General features: G+C 42.1%; 3 protein-coding genes across 7 annotated transcripts in view; all 3 read right to left on the bottom strand.

Annotated features, from left to right (window-relative positions):
• The window catches only part of foxj2 (forkhead box J2), a 321,604-nt gene extending 302,989 nt beyond the window's left edge, over nucleotides 1-18,615 (bottom strand). The window contains exon 1 of the mRNA XM_062421782.1: nucleotides 18,601-18,615. The gene's annotated coding sequence lies outside the window, so the exon portion shown is untranslated. The remainder of the gene's footprint in view (nucleotides 1-18,600) is intronic.
• Nucleotides 1,487-12,352, bottom strand: si:dkeyp-69b9.6 (uncharacterized). Of its 5 annotated transcripts, XM_062421745.1 has the most exons (4): nucleotides 11,817-12,352; nucleotides 11,279-11,396; nucleotides 5,635-8,115; nucleotides 1,487-5,346 (listed from the first exon to the last, which is right to left on the bottom strand). In XM_062421745.1, exons 3-4 carry the CDS (start codon nucleotides 7,664-7,666, stop codon nucleotides 2,969-2,971), a joined length of 4,410 nt encoding a protein of 1,469 aa, XP_062277729.1. In that variant the 5' UTR covers nucleotides 7,667-8,115; nucleotides 11,279-11,396; nucleotides 11,817-12,352; the 3' UTR covers nucleotides 1,487-2,968. The 5 variants fall into 5 exon arrangements, with proteins under 5 accessions (XP_062277729.1, XP_062277725.1, XP_062277727.1 ...); XM_062421741.1 differs by having other exon boundaries at nucleotides 1,487-8,115; XM_062421743.1 differs by having other exon boundaries at nucleotides 1,487-8,115; nucleotides 11,821-12,352.
• On the bottom strand, nucleotides 15,734-23,226 carry LOC133982908 (uncharacterized). The gene is made up of 5 exons (XM_062421775.1): nucleotides 22,358-23,226; nucleotides 21,336-21,490; nucleotides 20,797-20,862; nucleotides 20,334-20,519; nucleotides 15,734-20,120 (listed from the first exon to the last, which is right to left on the bottom strand). Exons 1-5 carry the CDS (start codon nucleotides 23,101-23,103, stop codon nucleotides 19,066-19,068), a joined length of 2,208 nt encoding a protein of 735 aa, XP_062277759.1. The 5' UTR covers nucleotides 23,104-23,226; the 3' UTR covers nucleotides 15,734-19,065.

Raw genomic sequence — 23,226 nt, 5'->3', positions numbered from 1 at the left:
TTACTGTTCTGTCGCTTCTCGTGTATTATTTATGAGACACACCTACCCTCGTGCCACACCTCGACGAGTGAAGGGTGTTTGTTTTGTCTGACAGGTACAAACCGACTTCTTTCTGTTTTGCCTATACTGCAAAATAAATAAATAAACAAACCTGGGAATGGTTGTATCTTAAATATGGCAGAAAGAAAACTCTCCTTATTTTAGTCGGTGTCGTGCCATCACAAATAAACTCATTCAGTCAGGGCACGAGATTACTGGCTTAAACTTTGCCCATCTCTCTTTAGAGCATAGTTTGTCTTTCTGTAATAATCAGGTAGTGCAGCATGGCTTTTCCAGTTTCCTTGTAATCCACAGAAAACGTGAGTGCGCCGTTTTTTCAGGCGAGAGGAACGCTTCAGCACGTTGCCTCCCGGCGTACAATAGCTGTTCCAACTCACGTGTATGAGGCACGCGGAGACCAGGCCAGTCCGCTCTCGGCTTTCGCTCCGATTGGGTTCTAGAACTCGTCGCCCCGCCCACCACGAGCGCCTATTGGAGAGAATTAGGTCGAAGAACCCCGCCCGCGCGGATTCCCCGTGCATGCCACTGCCGCGTGAGAACAGTTCGAAACACAAAAAGCGCGAGGGCTGTCCGGTCTACAGTACAGATGCACAGCACATGCAAAACATCGCGCGCTGCAGGAATTCACCTCTTTGTTTTTTTTTCTACAGACATGAACATGCAGACGTGAATAATTGACAGACTTCAGTTAACCTAGTGTATTATTTGTCATCTGTATGTATATAATGTACTGAGGGTCTGTGCTGTAAACACACTAGTAGGGGTTCAAAATACTGCTTCAGTTTTTTGTTGTTGTTTAAATAAAATAATTTAACATGTAAAATGTTAATGTCAACTCCAGCTGTGGGCCCCTAAAATTGCCAACTTCATTCACCCCCCCCTTCACTTGAGTACAGTAGTTATTAAGTTATAAAGTTTCTTGGCAACACTGATCAACATTACCATCAATCGGAATCAAAATATGCACTTGTTACTTTAAAATAATTTAAATGTCCTATAAACCCACATAACTTGCATGCACCGAACACCTTGTTGAATCCCACAACCACATTAATTTATGTACATTGTCACGTTCAATTACTTAAACTCAACTGGTCATGGTTTCTGAGTGATACACAGCCATTTTGTTTATTTGTGTTGTTAATTTTGTAGTCAATAGCAAACAGGCACATAATTCAGTCATACAACACTCAGGCACACCAGTCCACCCCCTATCAGTGTAAAATCCATGTGACTGTCACACTCCTCCACACCAGGGCATGAGTACAGTATAAATGAGTTGTTTACTGCCATCTTGTGGAGCTGAAATAGGACTGAGCCGTTTTACAGAGCCATTTATTTCAAGTATACTGAATATATAGTATAAATATTAAGGACTGAAAACAGTTAATTAACCTAGAGTAATCTGACCAACAACTTGGGCAGCCCTAAGAATTTTAATGAAATTTATTGGCATATCGACTACATCCTTAAAATCCATTTAATCCACACAGTGATATCAAATTCACATAGAACATGAAGCTAAATATAATTGTATAACCTTAATACTGACTTTGGTAACAGTTACAGCTTACTTATGTTTAATAACTAGCAGTTTGTACCATCTTCTGGATATTGCAGTTTGTAACTTTGAATGAGAAATGAAAGGGAAAACAAATGATTACACTTAAGGTTTATTCATTGCTGAAATATAATCAACTACTGACTTTTCAGTAAATAATGTGATAGAAATCTACTAAAACTATCATTTTTTTCTTCAGAAGAAAACAAAAGGCTTGACAGGGGTATGAACATTTCATGTGAATAAAGTGACATGATGTAATTAAAACTTATTTTTCTTCAGAAGAAGGCTTGACAGTAAGAATATGATTGCAACTCAGCAAAAAGAAAAAAGGTAGAAGGAGTTAAATATAAGATTGGCATGAAGACTGATTGGGTTACACACATAAATACATGGAATATTACATTTGCCTCTATTATGATAGGTCCTTGACTTTAACACACTGTGAAGTACTGTAGAAATAATCACTGCTAAAAAGAGCATACAAATAACATGAGATAAACATGTGTTACAGTCCACTTGTTTAATCTGTTTTCAATCTCTTGGTATAAAAGCTAGGAATATCTCAAATAAATGAAGTAAAGTGAACATAACAAGCAAGGCTTTTTGTAAGTTTCTTCATTTTGGCAGGAGAGGGATCCTTGTACTAATTACCAGCAACTTTGACGTTTTATCTATATGTGATTAAATCACTAGGGAATATAGAGCAACTTTCAAATCAAGTTTACACTACAAACTTCTGGGGATATACTGAATAAACCATCACATACTGTAGGAGTGATATCACCTCAGCAAAAAACTTGACCAGAGAACAAACATGCACTGACAAACTATCAACAAATGTCTTTGTCCCCATGTCCCTACTCCTAATAAATGCACTTTACATTTAAAAAAATCCTCAGAGCCTCTAAGTGAACAACAACAAGACAAAATACACAGCAGAGACGTTTATCATACAGCAAGAGGTGTAGCAGGGATTCTAGTTAGGATATGAGGAGGAGAGATACATTAGCAGGTCATTTCACCTAAACTTGTCTAGTAACTGCACAGTGTCAGCCAAGCATAGTGTCAATGCACTTAAGGGGTTAGTGATCCTATTGAAACAGTCACGTCTTTGAAACACCTTCCAGTATAATCTGAAAGAATTTCTGGTGATATTTTATAGGATGCTCTACAGTAGTTGTTAACACACTCATTCTAATAGTCAGCAGAGTAGATGTCAACATAGACACCAGGCAAATTCTCCTAAAGGCAACAGATGCCTTTTCAAGTCCCTTTTTTCTCACCATCCCATTTTAAAACAGAAATATCCCTCTTGTATGCCACTCTATTGAGATACCAGGATGCTCAGTATCTGCATGGTCCCTGTAGGAATGGCATCTCCTCCTGACCCTCTCTGGTCTCTTTCTCTCCTGGTCTCTTTGAAAGCTTCAGCCTGTTAGCATCTCCTCGCTGCAGTCCTTTAGCCCTGCGGCGGCAGGACACCTTGTGCCTGTGGAGAAGTGTAGCATTCCAGAAGCGAGCAGAGCAGCGTTGGCAGGAGAAAGTCCCTCTGGCACGATGGGAGGCCCGATGGATGAAGGCTGCCAAAGGCCTGTGAGACTGCTTCCCACATACACTGCACCTCAGTCGCTCCGGGGTGGTCAAGGCTTTTTGTGGGTGTTTTACTGCCATGTGGACTAACAGTCCCGCTTTGCGGGAAAACACAGAATTGGGGCATATAGGACAGCCAAAACGTTTCACAGGGACTTTTAGAGATGGCAGGATCGGGACTTTCATACCCCCAGTGTTGACAAGCTTATACCCACCACCACCTGATCCTCCTCCCCGCCTAATTGTCAAGCGAAGAGAGCCTTGTTTTTTATTCAACTGCCCTCTTATTGTACAATTTATCTTTCTCTTCCTTTTGATTCCATCAAATCTGACTAAATCTTGGGATTCCCATTTATTTTCCCTCCGATCTCTCCTCTCGGACTTTTTTTTTTTCTTCTTGTGTCGTCTCATGTCATCGTGTGATAACTGGATGTTGCAGTCAAGGTGTTGGTGGGGCTGGGTACCTGACTGATGATGAGGATGATGGTGGGAGAGATGATGATGATGATGCAGATGATGATGTTCAGTGGACGGCAGTTCCGTAAGGGGCTGGAACGGGGCTGTGGTGTGAAGCGTGCGGCTACGGGATCCGGCTGGATATATGTGCTCTCCTTTCACCCCGGCTGGGGAGTGCGGGTGCTGTGGGGGAATGATTGTAGAGTTTGGAGGCAGAGGCTGAGAGTAAGATGGGGCATTAGCTGCTGAAGTTTGGGCTGCTGCAGCATCATAAAAGAGAGGAGAATAACCAGCTGGTGGTGGTTGTGGGGGTGGCTGCTGTTGGCTATGAGTGACAACGCTGAGACTCTGCCCTCCATGGCCTTCTGAGGAAGGAGCCATCTGTAGCAGGGCATTGGTGGCAGCCTCGCTCTCTGACGTGGACTGATTAACATCATTTCCACCTCTGTTGTCTCCAGGCCCACTGCTGCCTTCTTGAGGGTTAGACGGCTCAGCACGGGTTATCCCATGCTGTGATATCCTATGTCGGGTAAGGCTATTGGAGTAAGCAAATGCCTTCCCACATACCTCACAGCAGAAGAGCTTTTCACCCCCACCTTCATGTACCGTCTGGTGATGGGCAGTCAGATGGAAGTGATGGCGGAACGACTTCCAACATATAGCACAGGTGTAAAGTCGAGGTGGAGGTGGGGCTTGGGGATGTGGCTGGGGTGGGGGTTGTGGCTGAGGGTTGGTGTCTTGAGGCTTGACATCTTGAGGGTAGGAGTAATAGGAGGAGGTGCTTGGTGCTTGGTTCTGGCTCCTGTCTTGGGCCACGCTACATTGAGGGTTTGGGTTAAAGCTGTTGAGGTTCTCTGCAGCTGGTGTTGTGGGCACCTCTTCCAGCTCCCCTTTCTGGTGGAGTTTACTGTGCCTCCTGAGGCTCTGGGAGTAACCAAACTCCTTCCCACAGATGCTGCATTTGTAATTCTTTGCCCCAGAGTGAACTGTTTGATGCTTGCTGAGGTGAAAAGCCTCTCTGAAATATTTCCCACAAACAGTGCAGGGATGAGGCTTTTCTCCAGTATGGATACGGTCATGCCTGCGTAGGGTCTCGCGACGTGCAAATCCCTTACCACAGACACTGCAGAGGTGAGTGCGTGGAAGACCGCTGGGCCCCATTCTCGGTGTGTACTGCCTACGTTTGGGGGGCTGTCCTCCAGCTGCTGGATCTTTCTTTGCTCTAGGTTTGCGGGGACGTTTTGGCTTGGCAGCAGGATTCTGTTGGTTGCTGCTCATTGCCTCCTGATTTCCACCACCTCTGAAATTCTTATCCAAGCCAGATGTTGATGAAGGTGAGCCCAGAGGACCTAAACCAAGACCACCTAGTAGACCTCCTATGATGTCTCCCCTATCATCCCCTCTATTTCCACTGTTGCTAGCTGCTGTTATAGCAGAGATTGCATTATTGACAGAGCTAGTGACATCATCCTCTGAGTCATCCAGTAGAGAAGATAGGGGCAGGTGGGGCTGTTGCTGCGGATGGTGGTGCTGGTTGTGGCTCTGTGAGTGTGGATGCAGTGTTGGGGCCAAGGGTGCCTTTCTCAGAGCTGGGCCCGCCATCCCACTTCCACAGGGGGAGGCACCAGAGTAGCATGGAGATGGGTTACCTTGAGAACGGTGATCATCATGGTAGCCTGTGTAACGATTCCGAGAGTAGTCAGTGGGGTATTTACCATCTGTTCTGTCCCTGTCATTTGAATTCCCTTCCCTTCCAGACTGAAACAGACCATCACATCCTAAACCTGATTTTGGTTCTCCTTCCCCCACAATGATTACACCATCTTCTTCCTCAGTTTTCCCATAAATTACCCCTCTATTGCTTTGATAAGTTCCCCCTCCTCCATTACCTCCTCCACCCCCTCCCCCGACTCTGTCCTCACCATCATTTCCTGTCTTGCTGCCCCGTTGTTTGGGTCCCCTACCTGGCTTGCCGCAGGTGCCTGAGGCAGCATGGTTGAGTAGAGAGGTGCTCTCACGGAAGGCACGACCACAGGCAGGACATCTGAATGGCTTTTCCTCATGTATCTTCTCATGGCGTGTCAGTGACTCTCTACGATTAAAAGCCCGAGAGCAGGTGGAGCAGCCATATGGGCGGGCTGAAGAGTGTAATACACCATGTTGCAGGAGGTGCCCTTTTTTCTTAAAGCCTTTGCCACACTCAGGACAATGAAATATTTTGTCTGGGCTAGGACAAGAATTGGTTGAGGGTTGGGGAGTTTCTTGGGTCGAATGGGGAAGGCTTGGGTCAGGCTGATTTTTAATGTGTACAGGATTTGGGCCAGTAGCGGCAGCTTTGCTAGTACCAGCTGCAGTTGGCTCATGCATGCGCATATGCCTGCGAAGGCTTGAAAGGTGAGGGAAGCTTTTGGCACACTCTCCACAGCTATAAATGTGCTCTGTATCAGACTCTGTGGGGTTGGGTTGCATTGAGCTCTGGTTATCAGATTTAGAAAGGTGAGAATCATTAGTAACCAGTACTGAGGCAGCAGTGGAAGAGGGAGCAGAGGAGGAGGAAGAAACTACTGATGAGGATGAAGATGATGAGGCAAGGAGGGATGATGGATCTCCACCCATATTTGACATACCAACCCCACTCCCAATTAAAGCTGGGGGCTGACCGTGGCTAAGCCCTCCACTATTACTACTAGCACTAGGATTACCGTGGCTGTTGTGGCCATGACTGCTGCCGCCACCATTACTAGCGCTATCAGATTTTCTCTGTGGCAAATAGCCAGCCATAGCTTTCTTTCTCCTACTGCTACTGCTACTGCCAGTACTACTTCCACCTCCGCTGCTTTCCCCTTTGCCATCATCCTTTGACAAGGATAAATGAAGTGGCAAGGGGAGGGGTAAACCTGCTTCCTGCTGCATCAGAGAAGCTATCTGATTTGATGAGAGTACAGGGATGCCCTGTAAGTCAAAGCCGCCCAGCGATGAATGCTGGGAGCCTGGGTGGAGCGGGTGGTGAGGATGAGAATGAGGGTGAGGATGAGACAGGGTGTGAGGTGGAAGCTGTTGCTGCTGGGGAGGCTGCTGTGGGCCCTGCTGTGACTGGGGAGTGGAGTGGCCATGTGAGTGAGAAGAATGCAAAGCAGGAGGCGGAGCAAGACTAGTACTAGGCTCCCCACCTGTCTGACTTAAACCAATCCCTAAGTGGTTATGGGTTCCCTGTTGAACAAGAAATTGCTCTAAACTAGCGTTAGCAGGCACCCCAGAAAGGAAATACTGATTAGCAGCTAACATGCAACTAAATTGTTGGTGAAGGCTCCGTGCATCAGACTGGGCCCCAACCAACTGGTGTCCCAATGAGCTGACTGCACTGCTGCTAGAAGGGTTGTTAGAGGTGGCCACAGAGGTTGAAGGGGAGGGAGAGGAAGAGGGGGGGCCAGGTGATGCTTGGGGGACAGAGAGGCCGGGATGCAGAGGAGGAGGGGGTGGAGGTGCTGATGTTACTAATCCTCCTAATCCCCCAGCACTCCCACTACTGCTACTTCCCCCGGCAAAGTGCTCAAAGCGGCCTACACCTGGATGTAACTGCTCCTGTGCTAGTGCTGCCTCAGACGGGTGGAAAGAGCGCAGGAACTGTGGGTAGCCTGAAGAATGGCTTGAGCTGCTGCTGCTCATCTTGCTTGACTTTGAACGAGAGCTCTGAGATGAGGAAGGCTGTTGTTGTAAAGGTGGGGGAGGAGGGGCACTCATCTTGGCAAAAATGGAGGCAGAATCAGAAAAGGCGTTACCTCTAGACCCCTGCAGGGGGCCCAAGCCAAGTCCAGACAGAAGAGCTCCAGAAGATTCAGCCTGCTGCTGCTGCTGCTGCTGGAGTTGATGCTGGTGAAGTTGCACTTGCTGTTGATGCTGTAGTTGTCGATCTAAACCAAGGCCTTTGAACTGGTGGGCCTGGTGCCCACTTAACATCTCTATAATGTCCAAATTGTATTTTCCAAACTGGAACATTTCCCACTCACTGGCACATGGGGGTGCAGAGCCAAACCTCCAATGCTAGGAGCGGCAACAATGATCCCACCACTGACTGGTGAAAGACAAACTTTACCCTAAGGGTGATGTTATGCTACTATTTCTTCCAGAATTACTTGACTGTCAGCTTGACTCTAAAGTTTGTCTCTCCGGACTGTACAGTTCAGCTGTTGTTACTCCCTCTTGATCATCCACTGCCCACACTTTACTTCCAAAAGCAGTGGGGTAGCTGAGGAGATGACTTTAAGATCAAAGGGTAAAGATGTCTTTTTAACAGATGAGTTCCAACTAATTTCAAAAATGCTTAATAATTTTTGAGAAGCAGTTCAAATGACAATCTTCTTGTTTCCTTTGAGAGTTACTGCATTGACATTTTCCTTCATCTAAGCAAGATTCCTCATCTGCATTCAGCCAAGAAGTTCCTATAGCTGAAAAAACAAAGGTCAAAAGGACAGAAAGGTCATAGAGGGGCACAGGAAAATACTTTTGAACAAATTTCACTTACTGTCCTTTCCTAAAAAGCAACATCTGACCCTATAAGAAGGTGTCACATCCATTCAGGCAAATCTGTATATACATGAAGTCCATACTGTTACATTACAAGATAGGAGTTTATCTCCATGGTCCACTTACGGTGGAACAATCATTAACATGTTATTCTGATTAATTTCAAACAAACTTATGTTCACTAGAGTCAGCCACCGATGACATGATGCTTAGTTAAGCATTATGTCACTAGGTTTGTGTGAGTTTTACAAGGGGTACCTTGTATTGTTTCATAAACAATACAAGATACCCTGTTCAAGACATTTCTATTTTTTAGCCACCTCATCAGGTTAATAATAATAATAATAATAATAATAATAATGTGGTACATTTTAATATTTTATAACAACTTACCATGAGGTGGTTCTGCTGGATTGCAGCACAACCAGAATCGGTGAATGAATGCTTATTTTCACTAAATTCATATTTACCATGAAGGTTAATATGGATTTAAATCAAGTACAAAAGTTATTTTCTACATTTTTCAAGTCTTTGCATCCAGATGTTCATAGCAGGCCTCTGCTACAAAGGTGTAAGTTACCGGTTTAATGAGGCAGAGGTTGCTTATTTAACAGACCTACTTTAGACCCAATTTATTACTGTATTATACACTGGCCCACCACCTCTTAACCTTTTTTGCTGCAGCAATCATGTAATATATGTCACACTGTATTTTATCCTCTCATTTTAGATTTACAGCATAAATACAGTACATGCAGCTATCTCTAGCAGAACCACAGAATACAGAGAGATGTGACAGTGCTGAACAAAAAAACACATCAAACAGCTGATGCCTTTTGGTAAAATGCAGGTTTTGTGTATTTAACTGCATATTTGAATTTTACTTGAACTAACACTGGTGGTTTTCCTGCTATTCTGAAAAATATTACTTTCAATTACTAACACAAGGAAGTTAGCAGTTTTTCCAGTCTACATTTTGTGTTAACAGAAAATCTAACTTGACATAAGTAAAGACTAAACACTGCATCTTCCACCTTGCTCGCAGTCATTAAAATTGATTAAAGAGTCCTTATACGGATATCTATGTTTCAACCAGGTAGGACAGGTCCTATTCCAGTGTGGCTGTTATTCTTTGAAGACATGCTTATCACTGTTTTTAGGGTCTTACAATTGTACAGTGTTATATGATGGGTGGAAGTAACAAAAAATACAGATTAAAAAATGGAGGTGATGAAAATGCATGTGAATTGAAAAATAAAGGGCTAAAAATGGATGTTGGATGTTAAATGAAAAAAAACAATCAAGTGATTTGATTAATACGAAGCCGATTTAACTGAAAGAGAGCCATGTTTCCTGTCTTACATTTATCATTCATAATACAAATTTGCCATTTATCAATTACGGAAAGTGGCCTCAAGTAACAAAAAATAGCTGGAAGAAATGGAAGTGATGAAAATGTGTGTGAATTAAAAAACAGGGTTATAAATTGTCAATTGATATGATAGACGTGATTGAGATTTTATTTGTACCTGTGTTGCTCTGAAAATCAACTGGGTTGTGTTTATCATTCAAAATACCACCTTTTATTGTTTGCATATGCAATATTTTTTTAATTATTTGTTTCCATAGTATGGGAGACTGGGTTTCAAGAACCCTCCTTTGCAAAGTAGTTTATAGAAGAAAAACTTATTTTAACACTTTAATATCCTAAAATTAGAAGTATAATTAAAACAAAATCAGGATTATTACACTTATTTCCACTTTTATTCAAATATAAATACAAATAACTTTGCTGTCAATCAAGTTTATCAAATCAACAGACAATCCATTGTTACTCCTACCTTTGAGGCCACTTTCCTTAAATTATAAATAGCAATTCTGATTGCGAATGATCAAATTAAAACAAGAAAAATTATTAAACATGACTGTTTTCATTATATCATGACTGTTTAAATCAAATCACTTGATAATTTATCATTCCATTTTTCAATTCACATGCATTTTCATTACCTCCATTTTTGTCAGTTGGTTTTGTTACTTCCACTCCTCATAGTAGGAGCCCCCAGGGTGTGTACTAGAGAACAGAGCTTCCTGTAACCTGTTCTTCAGTTATTCCAACATTTTGGATGCAATCCATCATCATGATGAAAGAAACTACAAAGACCCAGACTGATGATAAATATTTATTAAATATCAGACAATGTAAGTGAGAATTTGTCTGAGTTGATGATATTATTCTTTCTTGAGGAGCCTTTTAAAGTCATATTTCTGCATACCTTGCTATAAGACACTTTCATGGTGTCTTTCTGAATAAATCTGATGCATAAATTGGTAGAAATCATTGGGGCAGTCAGTCCCTTATCCAGGTTTTCTTTTTCAGCATGTTCACTATTCATTTTTGTTGACATGTACATCAAAGATCATTACACAATGTTTTCAAATGCAGGTCGGACTGTCCTGCAAAAAAATGATAATTATTTTCATCCAATGCGCTTTTAAAACTTTGTTGAGCACATTTTCCAAACCAAGAATAGACCCAAATTGCACCATTAACTTTTTTATCACTGTTTTTATTTGATTATTATAAATTGGTGCAATGGCATGCAGCTATTAGGTACATTAAAACAGTCACGGTTGTTATTCTTACCCTGAAAATCAGTCTACATAGTGGAAAATATCTATATTGTTCATATTAAATATTAGTAATACTTCATCCAGTTTTGTTTATATCTATGGCATCTGGTTAGATATTGAATTGGATTTTGGGGTACTTACACTGCATTATGCCAAATTAATGGAATTAAATGTAATCAACAACCAACAAAGAAACAGGTGAAAACAATTGAAATTGAAATAATTTCTCTATTTGATGAAAAGAGGAACAGGAAACCAGAATACATTGCAAAAAATAAACATCTTTGCCCAGTGTGGGAAAAAAAACACTGCACAATTCTTAGAAAGCAGAAGTTATAATTCACTTTAACATTTCTCAGTATTGTACTTGTGCAAAAGGCTCAAGGTAATGTGTCTACACTAGAGTCACTCACTTTGAATCTCGTTATTGCTCACCTCTTGTTTTCTTACCGTTTCCTCTGATCGATCCGATGAGCACACAGGGGAGTAAGATCCCCTAGCAGATGAGGAAGACAATTTATCGCATATTTGACCGCCTCTCATTTTTTAATGTAAACCCCGCAAAATCCTGTGAAGAAGAAGAAAGGGGAAAAAGAAGGGGGGGTAGAAAATGCTAAAATTATAACATCAGCAGCATCACAGTCGCTGCACAATTGTAAACATTAGCAGTGCGTTACAGGCGCAACTTAACAACGGATGCACTTGAGGAGGCAGCATGTAATAGTATTGGCCAACATTTGGCGTCAAAAAAAAAGGAAAACATTGGACGCGCTTGCATGCAAAACTTCACGGTTCTCCTTAGCATCCTATTTCACACACTGGTGCTCGGCGTGTTTAGCCATTTGGTGCCCGCACGCCATCTAAAAAAAACCCAACCTATAACCACACTGCTGCTAACATTAGCCATCCCTCCCTAACTACACAACATTCAATGATAAGATGCTAACGCCGCCTTTATACATCTGCGTATATTGAGGAAAATGTTTACCTACGCATCCAGTTGCAGATGGATGAGGCCTGTCACGCCTTCTTCTTCTTCTTCTTCTTACCGCCTAGCTAGCTATCGTCCGCGTCCATTTCTGCGTGCTGTTTTCCAGTCGATAGTCAGAGCCATTTTCACTGATGCTGAGCTGGGTAAAAGCGGACTCGGTTCCCCCCACAAATCAACACAGACGGACAACAGCGCCGCCCTCTTGCTATTGGGTTTGCACCGTTTGTGTGGCAGGGAGCTTTCCTTCAAAAAAAACTCGACGGCCGAGAAAATTTGGATGGTCGGGTGATAATATTTTTGGGTAAAAGTGAGTGACGTGTGCTCCCTTAACATTGGTCCTTTCCGGCCCTTGTAATATTTCCGGGTAGCAGCAGCGGGGCTCACGGACAGTAGTTGTTGGGCTCACGGTAGTTTCCCCCCGTTTGGTTGCACGTTGAGTCCAAAATAATGCTGTTTGCCCGGATAATTTGAGCCTGCTCCACCACCACACCCCTGTGTCCGATGATATCAATGTTACCCAGCCCCGGTGGGAGGCTGAGGGCTCGTCTCCAGGCTGCATAATGGCCGATGCCTTGTAGGCCATTGAAAGAAAAAGAAAAAAAAACATAACTTCAGGCTATAACTTTTCATAGCATGAAGAAAAAGTGAGGAAAAAAATTGGTTGCAAGCTTTTATTGTTTATCTGGGAATTTTAATATTCCTATATGTGTGTTCAAGCATAGGCCACTCATTGAATAATGTATTCAGTATAATACACATATAATCCATAACGTGTGCAGAAGTTCACAAGTGTTCATTTTCTCAAAACTCAAACAAGCAATAATATTAATTAATGCTGTATAGTATGAATGAGTAATAAAGCACATATAGCTGTTGATCTGTTGTGTGCTCCAATTATTTTTCATTTAAAAAACTGTTCACTTTGTGGTCCGAGACAAATATCAGAGCAACTTGACATTAAAATGAATATAATCTAATAAATATTAGTATCAAAGGTGCTAGACTAGAGGAAATATGGACCGAATCATCTCATGTGTTTGGCTGTTCATCAGTAGGATATCTTAAAAACTATACAAGATATATAGACTCAAATATTGTTGATCAAATGGGACCATTTACACATTTTAAGAGAGATTGTTAAACCAAGATAGCTTGTTTTTTTTGCCTATTATTGTTTAGGGAGTTTTTCCTTTTCCGAATCAAGGCTCTAAGGATAGATTACACATTTACAGAGTGTAAAGCCACCTGAGGCAAATCTGTGATTCATGATATTGGGCTATACAAATAAAATTTGACCCGACTTGACTTGACTATTAGTCACAAATATGTCCATGACTCTCGAGCTTTAAAATCCTGCATTAACAAATGACGGCTGGATTATATGAACAGAAGTCATATACATTTCTACTGAAGACAGAAAGAGTTTCACTGCACATCTCTTACCAGTCTATCCTCTTCTTTATTGCCAACAATATTGTTCCATGTTTGAGCCAGTGTAAAAGTAATCACCCACAAATCAATTAATGAAATTGCTGGATTAAGATATCTGTATGATGTTTAGTATGTAAAAATGGATCCTGTTATAATTATTAAACCCAAATGAAATCATAATTTCATCATCACATAGCTTACATCTTGGATTTGATTCAATCATTTTAATCACAGAGATGTGAATAATTTCAGCTCTGTGATTTTTAAGGATGTTAATCATGCCTGGGTTGGGATGATAATCATGTTCAAATACTGTGTAGGGCACAGAGTCTTTCACTCTGGACCATCAAAGGCCCTGAAACACTCAATTCACATGACATGCATTTGCAATTTAAATATTAATTGGTCTTTATAGCTTTTTGCCATAAACTGAGCATCAGAGCTGGGTTGTCACTTCACTAAACAGATATTGACTGGTTGTGCTTTTTTCACTGTACTCTACACATTATAAACTTTGCAGTCAACCCTGTATGTTAACATTAGGAGGTTTACAGTGTCATTGATGTCTTTCTGAGGAGAGGCTGCATGCACAGTTTTAGAGTTGAGGAGCCACTGAACCTCCTGGTGGTGAAATGTGCAAATTACAGCAGCTGTAATGTATCAAAGGCTTGCCAGTGCCTAAATCAAACATAATCATTTTGTTTTCCCTTTGTGTACCCCCTGTAAAACATATTCTGGTATCATCACAATGGCAGCCGTCTGCTCTTTTATTTAAGCTTTCATACAGCTCAGTGCAATAAATGTAATCACAGGAGGTTTTAAATATGAGCTCCTTTTGCCCTTACCTCCCTGTAAGGATCCAGCCAGGGTACAGTATGATATAACCCTGCGCTCACATGGTTTGAAGCTGTGAATGATTTGAAGACATTTTCATTTAAAAAAGCATGGTGTCCATTCCCTCTGGCACTGTATAGCCTTGCCGTGGCTTATACAATATGTTACAGTGATGCAGGACTTTATCTTTATCACACTGTGTGCTCACTACCTACTCAAAGCTAAAAGGCATTTTGTTAATATAGAGCTGTTGCTTCAAGTTTCACCTCTTATAAAAGACTTATTGTCTCGTGATTATTTATAGAATCTCAATTTCATAACAGTTTGTCCATGACCAAGGTGCTGGTGTCCGAACTGCGGCCTCTTGCACAAACATATGTTTGACTGGTCAGACATATGTTTGGCATGACTGAGTGGTTTGAGCCTAAATTGAGTTTGACATTTTTATTTTTAACTTTATTTTTACTTTAACTATAAATCTTGAAAGGCAGCCACCCCCATGTTACAGAGAGATAAATTAAAAGAAATGTGTAGAAGAATGTGTATGTAACAGGCAAATTAATACAGAAAGTAGAGGCTTTCTGCTGGAAATGACTGTTAGCTATGTTTTATATGTACAAATAGTTTTCATCTACTTGGATTATACAGCAAATTAGCCCTAAGTAAAACAATCTAGTTAGTTGTGAAAACTAGGATCTAAACTCTAGAAATTGTTATATCATACACAGAAACATTTGTGTAACAAGGCACCTGAGAAGCAGCCCCTTAAATATAGAGGAGACATTTTTCCCTCAGAGTTTAAAAAGCATCATTTAAACCAGGAGTTTTCAGTCTGACACTGTGGGGCTCATCTCAGATAAATCCCCGCCCACCTTACTTTACTTGTTTAGTTTTGCTCAATTCCTGGATGTCTATAGGATCATGGTTATATTATTTTATCCCATAGACACTCAACAATTGAGCCAAGATATAGCCCTGATATTGCTATAACATACTTCAGACTTCATCAAATATATAAAAAGTTCTGCCTAAAGGCATTTATTAGTTTCTGACTCTTGAAAAGTGGGAAAACAGTAAATTTACCCCAAACTACTATATATCTGAACTATCTATTTAACCAGATCATAAACATTTAGTTTATTCTATGTGATCTCCTTTTGATAACAAACGTAATAACTAATAATATTTTTTTCATTTACATTCACTAAGCCTCTCCTGAAACTGTTTGGAGCCCCCCTGGCAAGGCCCGCCTCCCACTTTGTAAACCTCTGATTTAAACTGTAATCCTAAACCATGCAACCCAATTTGTATTTTGCTTTGTTGCATGGTAAGCTGTGTGTTGCCCCAATGTTTGCTTCTTCAAAAAATTAAATTTTTATGAAAGATCTGTAAAAATGTTGCCCATTTAAGATCGAGAATTTATTTCAATATTCCTGAATGAGAAGAAACAGTGCCTTGGTTTGGAAATATTGATAACTGTGGTTGCATGTGCCAGAGGAGTACACTTAAACTGAAGAAGTTGGAGGTAGCTCAAAGAAATAAGATGGAGGCTACATTCAATATGGTCCGATAATAAGTCCTAAATTTACCCTCAGTTGCAAAGATCATTCAAGAACAAGAACTCTGTAATAAATGACAAAACATTTTTCCCACCAACTTTATTATACAAATTATTTGTAAGTCACTGTCGTATCCAAGGGGATCAATGCATTGAACAATAACAAAAGGGTTGTTTTAAAATTTATAGGCATGAAAATAAATCCATGAGTTTCATCACTGGATCCGATCCCTGTCCATACAATTTACTGTTGGTAATGTTTTTTACATTTCAGGTGGCCATTAACCATCCTCATGCTAAATGAATTCATAATGGCTAAAACACACACCATATTCATTCATTTCTCTCTGAAAACTGGCTTTTCAGCGTACTTTCCTGTGTATTAGTTCTCAGTTGTGAAAAAGAAATACCCCTGTTGCCATGGAGAAGGCTGTGACAATAGAAAGACAACAAAATGTTATGAGTTTGGCACTGTACAATTCATTAAATACTAACACATAATTTGTTGAATCCTCAAATTAATGTCGAAGAGATCACTCAAAATATTCTGATTGTACTAGCTATACAAAATACAATACTTGCACAAATTAGATTAACCATTTATAAAATTGTGATAATGAGTTTCAATGGATATGGCTTGTGAGATATTACAGACTTTGCTACAGACCTTTTGTGGCTCTATTAAAAAAATCTAATACTACTGTATGTCATCTGTCCTATTTCCCTGAAAAAAGACACTGCACTCAAAGCATTCGGGTTTCCATTAGACCTCCGTTTCTTTCCCACTTGTGTAATAAACATTCATCCGAACACACATACATTATGGCATCATGGGTTTCAGTGTGTGTAACCCACAAGTTATTGGGACAGGCTGCTGCAGTCGAGTGACAGCAGACTGTGTCTAGTCTGGTGATGTTGATAACTTCTGGCCCATCTCGAACACGTCTATCCCTCCCTCACTGGCTGTTACAACACTGTCAACAGCACATAGAAGGCTGCAGATTTTTTCAATAGATGTTTTTTGTACCAGAGTGGAAACCTAAGTATTCACTTGTGATCAAGAAGTCATAAGGCCGATGTCTAGGCACAGTACATACAGCTGGAAAAGTTGGCCATGTAAGCATCGATGACCTTAGAATCCAGGCATACTGTAAATGCCTCTCAATGAAATGGAGCTGGCATGCATCAAGATTTGGAATGTTTTTTTTAAAAACTTGAATTTATGACCCGATGTATGAAAAACCAACTAGTCATGAGAATGCTAGTTATCTAAAAACAATAAACACTTAAATCCCACCAAGTAAAAGAACATCACATCATAAGATAATTGTTAATAATAACCATAACAGTTATAATAATTATTAATAATAACACTCCATCATATTCATAACAACTACATTTAGCACTGTGTATAGGAAGATTGTCCGAATAAAATCTGTGTTTCTGTTTTATCAGCATCTAGTCTCTGTATCCTTTCACATGACTGAACAAAAGCAAATCCCAAATAACAAATTCCCTCTTTGATCAGCGTAATTACCTCTGATTTCTGTTGATTAGAAAGAAAAAAAATTCCTCTCCCAATTAAATACCATTGCTCAGTCACACCTTCAGCCGTGCTTGTACAGAATGTAAACCTTGAGGACACGATACAAAGTATGTTTGTATCTGGTGCAAATATCAGGGGATAGATTTGTGCAAAGTTTTGTCTCTGTGTTTCTCTTTGAACTGTGCTTAAATTGCTCTTGTTTTTTGTACACGTTAATACTTAATACATCATGACAATATCAACACAAAATCAAGAGAAAGAGATAGCATTTTATATGGACCACAGATATCACATACTACAGTATATAGGATAGGATAGCCCTTAGTATTGATAAGCGTTGTTATTGATGAAGATTTTTTTTGTCTTTTTTGTTTTTTTAAATTTTTTATTCATACTGGCTGAAGTGCGTTATGATACAGCAAGGTCTTCGTCAGAGGATGGGAAGGGCTTCCTAACCATCCGAGTCTCTTTCGGCATATGGAGCCACGCAGGAGAAGGCCCCTGCTTGCCCTCTCTCTTGGCTCGCTCTGAAGCCAATCCTTTGACTGTACAAAATATCACTGACTTCTATAATTTGTCACCTGGTGAGAATAATAAAATGGTGATTGTCAGACCAGCTTCCTCTGTGGTATTTTTCTTTGTATCTCCATAAATGGCTTTGAAGGACAGTTGTGTAAGTGCAACCTCTGCGTCATGGTCTATTCATTTGTGCTCTGTAAAAAGGCCCTTTGCTCTCATACACAACCTACATTAAAGCAAGTTGCCTTTTTATTAGTAAACTGAACACGTCTTGACTCATGTGGGTTTAAGTCAAGATTTTTTTTGTAATAATAATAATACGACTGATGGCTCTCAGTTATTTGGTAGCCCATTGTTGTTACAATTAGGTCCTGATCTATAGATGGGGACATTAGGGAAAACTCACCCATAGCATGATCTTATATCAGCTTCTGTAGTGTAACAGTGATAGAGCGCAAGACTTCTTCTGGGGATTTGATCTAAGGTCACATGGAAAACTAGGCAACCCAGGCATCAGATTAGTAATGTGGGTATCTCCGCAGTTTTAATCGGGCGTGGAGTCCTGCCAATAGTGTCAGGCTGCTGTGTCCCAGTCCCATGAGTTCAAACTCCTAAAACAGCCCCCATGTTGTCGGCTGATTCACGCAGGAAGCAACAAGAAGCAGTTCTGTCTCCCCATCAGGGTGAGGTTGGCTCAGCAGAGTGAGCAGTGAGTGTCAGACCTCCGAAATCCCTCACCAGGCACTCACTTCATCTAGACTCATCTGGTCCATCCTGCTGCTCACCCATGAGATTCAGTTTAATAAATCATTGTTGGCGAGGGCCGAGCAGGTTGACGGTCCAGTGGGTAGTTGGCTCAATTCTCTAAAAAATTCTGTGATACAATATTCCACGTGGTCCTCCTCTTCATCGACCTCTTCTTTTAAATCTTTAAATCGTCTGTTTCCCTATCTAATATGGCTCCTGAGTACTTTTTGAAAAACATATAAAAACAGAAGTATGAACAACACTTCTGTTGGTTTTGTCTCACCCTCCCAGTCAGTCTTTCTACAAGTAATGGCACCGCTGTATATGGCAATATGGCAAATTCTCTTACAAAATATGGCTGATGTAGGCTATCACATAATTGGAACAGATATTCCCCACCTAGAGTTTAAATTTTATAAGTAATCATATTCAAGCTATTTAATAACGAGATAACACTAATTTGAATAGCCTAAACACATTATACTGTTACTATACTTTATACTTGTATTCTAGTTGTATTACTTGCAGTTGTAAATCTAATAGTTAAATGCAGAAGGGTGATCTATTCCCGAACCTTTGATGAGGGGTTAACTTTACATTAGGCACAAACCTCACACCGTCACCTCATTTTTACTCCCCGTCCTGATTCCCTGACTGCCTCCCCCACTCCCTGCTGACCCCCCGCCGCCCCCTCCCGGTATGAAATGTAGCTGCTCAATGGTGTTCTGCCTTTTCGCTGCGAAAGCCATCCTCCTGGCGCTGTGGCCCCCTAGTGTTCCCGTTCCCATGACTACCCCCGCCCCGGGCATCTCCCCTGCCCAGCCCATGCCCCCACTCATGTGCCCCGTCATGCCCGTGCTCCTTTCCTGCTCTCGTCCAGACGTGGGGTGAGAGTTCATCTTGATCATGTGGTGCCGGTCGAGGGAGGGCGTGGCGCAGACATTCTGCTGGGACTGGGCCTTCTGCTGGCGAGGCAGTGTTGGGACAATCCCACCTGTGTGGGCGTACGGGTCTACAACCCCCATTCCGCCGACCCCCATCCTGTCCTCCAAATGGTCCGGGGACATGAGCAGCCGTTCCTGCCGTTCCTGCCGTTCCTGCCGTTCCTGACGTTCCTGTCGTTCCTGTCTCTCCGGCCTCTCCTGCCTCTCCTGCCTGTCCTGCCTGTCCTGCCTGTCCTGCCTGTCCTGCCTGTCCTGCCTGTCCTGCCTGTCCTGCCTGTCCTGCCTGTCCTGGGTCTTGCGGGTGAGGGTCTGCGTGTTCGAGTTCTTATTGGAGGCAGCCATGGCTTTGTAGTACTGGTGTTGCTGGTTCTTGGACATCCGGGACAGGGTCCCTGTGTTGCCAGGGACGTCACCCATGTTGAGCAGCTGGTCAGTGGATTTCACTTTCCTCGCGGGCTTGGAGAGAGTGTCATAGTTGGGGTTGTACTGGGGCTCTGGGGGATCCAGGGGGTAAGGATTGGGAGTGGGTGAGGCGGGCATGCCAGAGGGCGGCGGTGGGATCCAGGGACGGACTGCATGCCTGGGGAGGGTTCCTCTCCCACTGAGGGTGTAGTCTCCACCCCAGTGGAGGTGGTGCTGAGAGGACTGGAGGGCTGGCTGGGCTGTGTGAGGCCGGCGCTTGGTGGTGCAGTAACCAGAGGAGTACTCATCAAGACCTTTTTCTGAAAGCCAAACAAAATTTCTCTGAATTGTTTATCACCACAGTAAATACTTTCAGCACATAATGACGCATCCTGCACTCTATGCCATAGTGTCAAGAACGTCTCTGTGTTCCAGCGCTAATGAAACAGCTGCAGAAGCCGCACTGTAAAGGGGAGCGAGGGGCAGACAGACCGGTACATTCGTCCTCATTTCTCAAAATTGAAGGTACTTACCAAGCCGTTTGAGTGAGGAGTATCTGTTGAGCTCAGGCTTGGTGGCACTCTCATAAGAGGGAGGCAGCTGAGCCAGGTTGTGCAGGGAGTGGTGGAAGGCAGGCTGGGATTTGGTGTTGTTGTGTTTACTGGAGAGCAGGGTGCCTCCAGCTGCCAGCTGAGCATTGTTCATTCGAGGGGTGCGTTCTACGGAGACCACCGGGAGAAAACAACTGTGTGTTAAATGAGATTTGCTCCTCTGGATATAGCGCGCAGCATGTAGCAGTGTTTGAATCTGCTAATATTCACTGGAACAGACTGCTTTCAACACTAACATAAGCAACCAAAGCTATGATAATCATTGTTATTGTTAGGATGAAAGAGTCTACTTTTGAGCTTAAAATGAAACTGAATGAAGTAAATGAAGCATCATGATGATTACATGTAATTTACATAGGAGCCTGGCTTTCACCAGCTGCCTTACCGATAGTTGCGGTGTGTTTAGGGCTGGAGCCTGATGAGTGGATGAAATTGTGTTGCAAATTGCCCACTGTAAGTCAAAAGAACATAAGGTAATCAGCTCACAAAATGGATGTCAGGCAGTTTGCAGTTCAGTGGTGTTTCAGCACAAAAAGATCAAGGCGACTATACTGCTTTATCTATCTACATCAACTCACCTTCACGTGATCTTTCAAGCACAAAGACTCTCTGAGCAGATTCCTGTACATTTAACTGCTTAAATCTTGAAGTAGAAGTATATTTTTTCAGTGAGCACAGCCAGTACAGAGAAATTACAAATTATATCTATGATAGACATGCTTTTGTTAGAGATTACGATATTACATTTAAAGATTCTTATCTCTCTTAAATAGCTGCACAGATATCTTTGTGGTGGGACACCGGCAAAGGATCATTCATTCACATACAGACATGACAAACTCGATGTGTGTCTGCACACAGACGATAAATTGTGCTGTCATTTGTGCTATTTTTGCAATGCTGTAAAAAGCCCTGAACCCTCACATCTGTTGTCCTTGCTGGGAAGTCCTGGGGCGTAAAGATTTTTTGGAGGTCTCCCCAGTGTCCCTGTTCCGTCCCCCACAGCCAGAGCCACGCTGTTGTTTCTCTCATCCTGCTGGACTGGGCTCGATTGGTGTCGCAACATGTCAACCAGGGCTCTAATGACATCATTAATACAAGCAAAAAGGAAATGCAAGATTAAACTTTACAGTAATCTGTTGGTTTATGTCTGATAATCGTTACAAAGAAAGTTAAAGTCAAACTCAGGTCGATGAAATATGTCTTATTCTCCTGTTATTTGCGAAGTATTTTTTCACTGTCATTACAGACATTGTTCATAAGGTTTGTTTTATCTTGGACAGTGAAACTGCTCATAATGGATCGGCAATAGATGGACCATATTCATGCGAGGATGAAGGCTTTGAGGCTTAGAATCGCCGCTGGCTAAAGCAAACACATTAACCTTACAGAGCTATTCAAGTGATGTGAGAGACATTTATGCAATGTGAGGAATTGTGGTAGTGTTTGCAGTGAGGAATGAGGTTTTGCAGCCTCTTTCACGATGACCTAAAAACTAATTAAATATAACTATGTATACAGTGAGGAACATGTTATATAATTCGAAAAACCATATGCTACTAGTTTTTTTTGTATGGCTTTCTTTAAAGGGCCAAAACAACAGTTAATATTGGCCTGATTACCATCATTCTCCACTAGTCAAAGAAAGGAGACCTGTACAAAAACCAAATGCGCATCTTTACTGTGAAGATTACAGGCCATACATGAGATGAAAAGCCCTGAGGAATCAAAACAACCACGATTTCTGCAGCATCCACTCAAAGGAGATCAAATTTATTTCGGATGATGACTACTAACATTATTCTGAGCCCAGAATGATGAATCTAGGCCATTTATGGAGTCCTGAAAACCTAATTTCATTATAGTATTGATATGTGGAAGAAACAAATCCAGCAGTGAAAATAAATGAAAGAAAACACAGAAGAAAAACATGTTCAAAGTCTCACCTGGGCATATTGAGATCCCTTTGGTGGGCTTCTTGTTGCACTTTGTTGAAGACCACCTTGATGCCAATAGCTACAGCCACCATGAACACAATCACCCCACCGATGACGAAGCCTGTGTTGTGGCTCTGCTGCTTCAGTGGATCAAAGTCTGGGTCAGGACCTAATTCCTCTGGTATATTCATGGCGTCTGTCTGTGGCTTGGCCCAGTCTGGAGAGTCATAGTTTTTGCACATGTCCTGATCCAGTTGCCGGTTACGATCTGGACAGCAGAAGCGGTAATGGCAGGTTCCACAGCAATAGATGAAGGTGTCCTTGGAGCAGTTGAAAGCATTGTCAAATTGTCCCATTACATCATAGTAACCCCGACATACATCAATCCATACATCCATCATCCGCGGTGCAACCTGGGCTGCACCTAAGGGAGGTGCGAGGGCCTCTGCTGAAGTCACATTCTTGGGGAACATGACTTGGGGAAGGGGTTTTGGGGGCGTCTCGAGGACTCCCTCTGAGGTTTCTGGAAGTTTCTCAGGGGTTTTGGTCCTGCCTTGAAGAGCAGCTGGTCGGATATTGGCCTGGATGGCGAGGAGCAGGAGAGAGGGACTGGGCTGCTCAGTGAACGGCCTCCCTGAGCGGTCTAGGTGCTGTGGAGGGGGGGACGGAGAGGTCTCCACTACAGTGGTAAGTGGGGCAGTAAGGAGGGAGAGCAGGGAGACAGCGAGGATTCGGAGATTGGTGGTGGGCGTCATTTTTACATGACTAAGAGATCTATTTTTTGTTGTTGAGTCAATGCAGTTACAACGCTGTATCCGCTTTTGCAGTTTAACCCACTAAAACGGCATGTGGAATATTCAAGTAGCATGTACTGTATA

The sequence above is a fragment of the Scomber scombrus genome, chromosome 7 (genome assembly GCF_963691925.1).
Source record: "Scomber scombrus chromosome 7, fScoSco1.1, whole genome shotgun sequence".
Taxonomy (NCBI): Eukaryota; Metazoa; Chordata; class Actinopteri; order Scombriformes; family Scombridae; genus Scomber; species Scomber scombrus.
Note: the sequence above shows the minus strand (reverse complement) of the source record. Positions and strands in the feature narration are given on the sequence as shown.

Coding starts and splice junctions, on each gene's coding strand:
- si:dkeyp-69b9.6 (XM_062421742.1), bottom strand. CDS start 7,666: ATGTTCCAGTTTGGAAAATACAATTTGGACATTATAGAGATGTTAAGT.
- LOC133982908 (XM_062421775.1), bottom strand. CDS start 23,103: ATGACGCCCACCACCAATCTCCGAATCCTCGCTGTCTCCCTGCTCTCC. Junction 20,863..21,335: donor TCCCAGCAAGGACAACAGAT/GTGAGGGTTCAG, acceptor TTTGACTTACAG/TGGGCAATTTGCAACACAAT. Junction 20,520..20,796: donor TAAACACACCGCAACTATCG/GTAAGGCAGCTG, acceptor TGGTCTCCGTAG/AACGCACCCCTCGAATGAAC.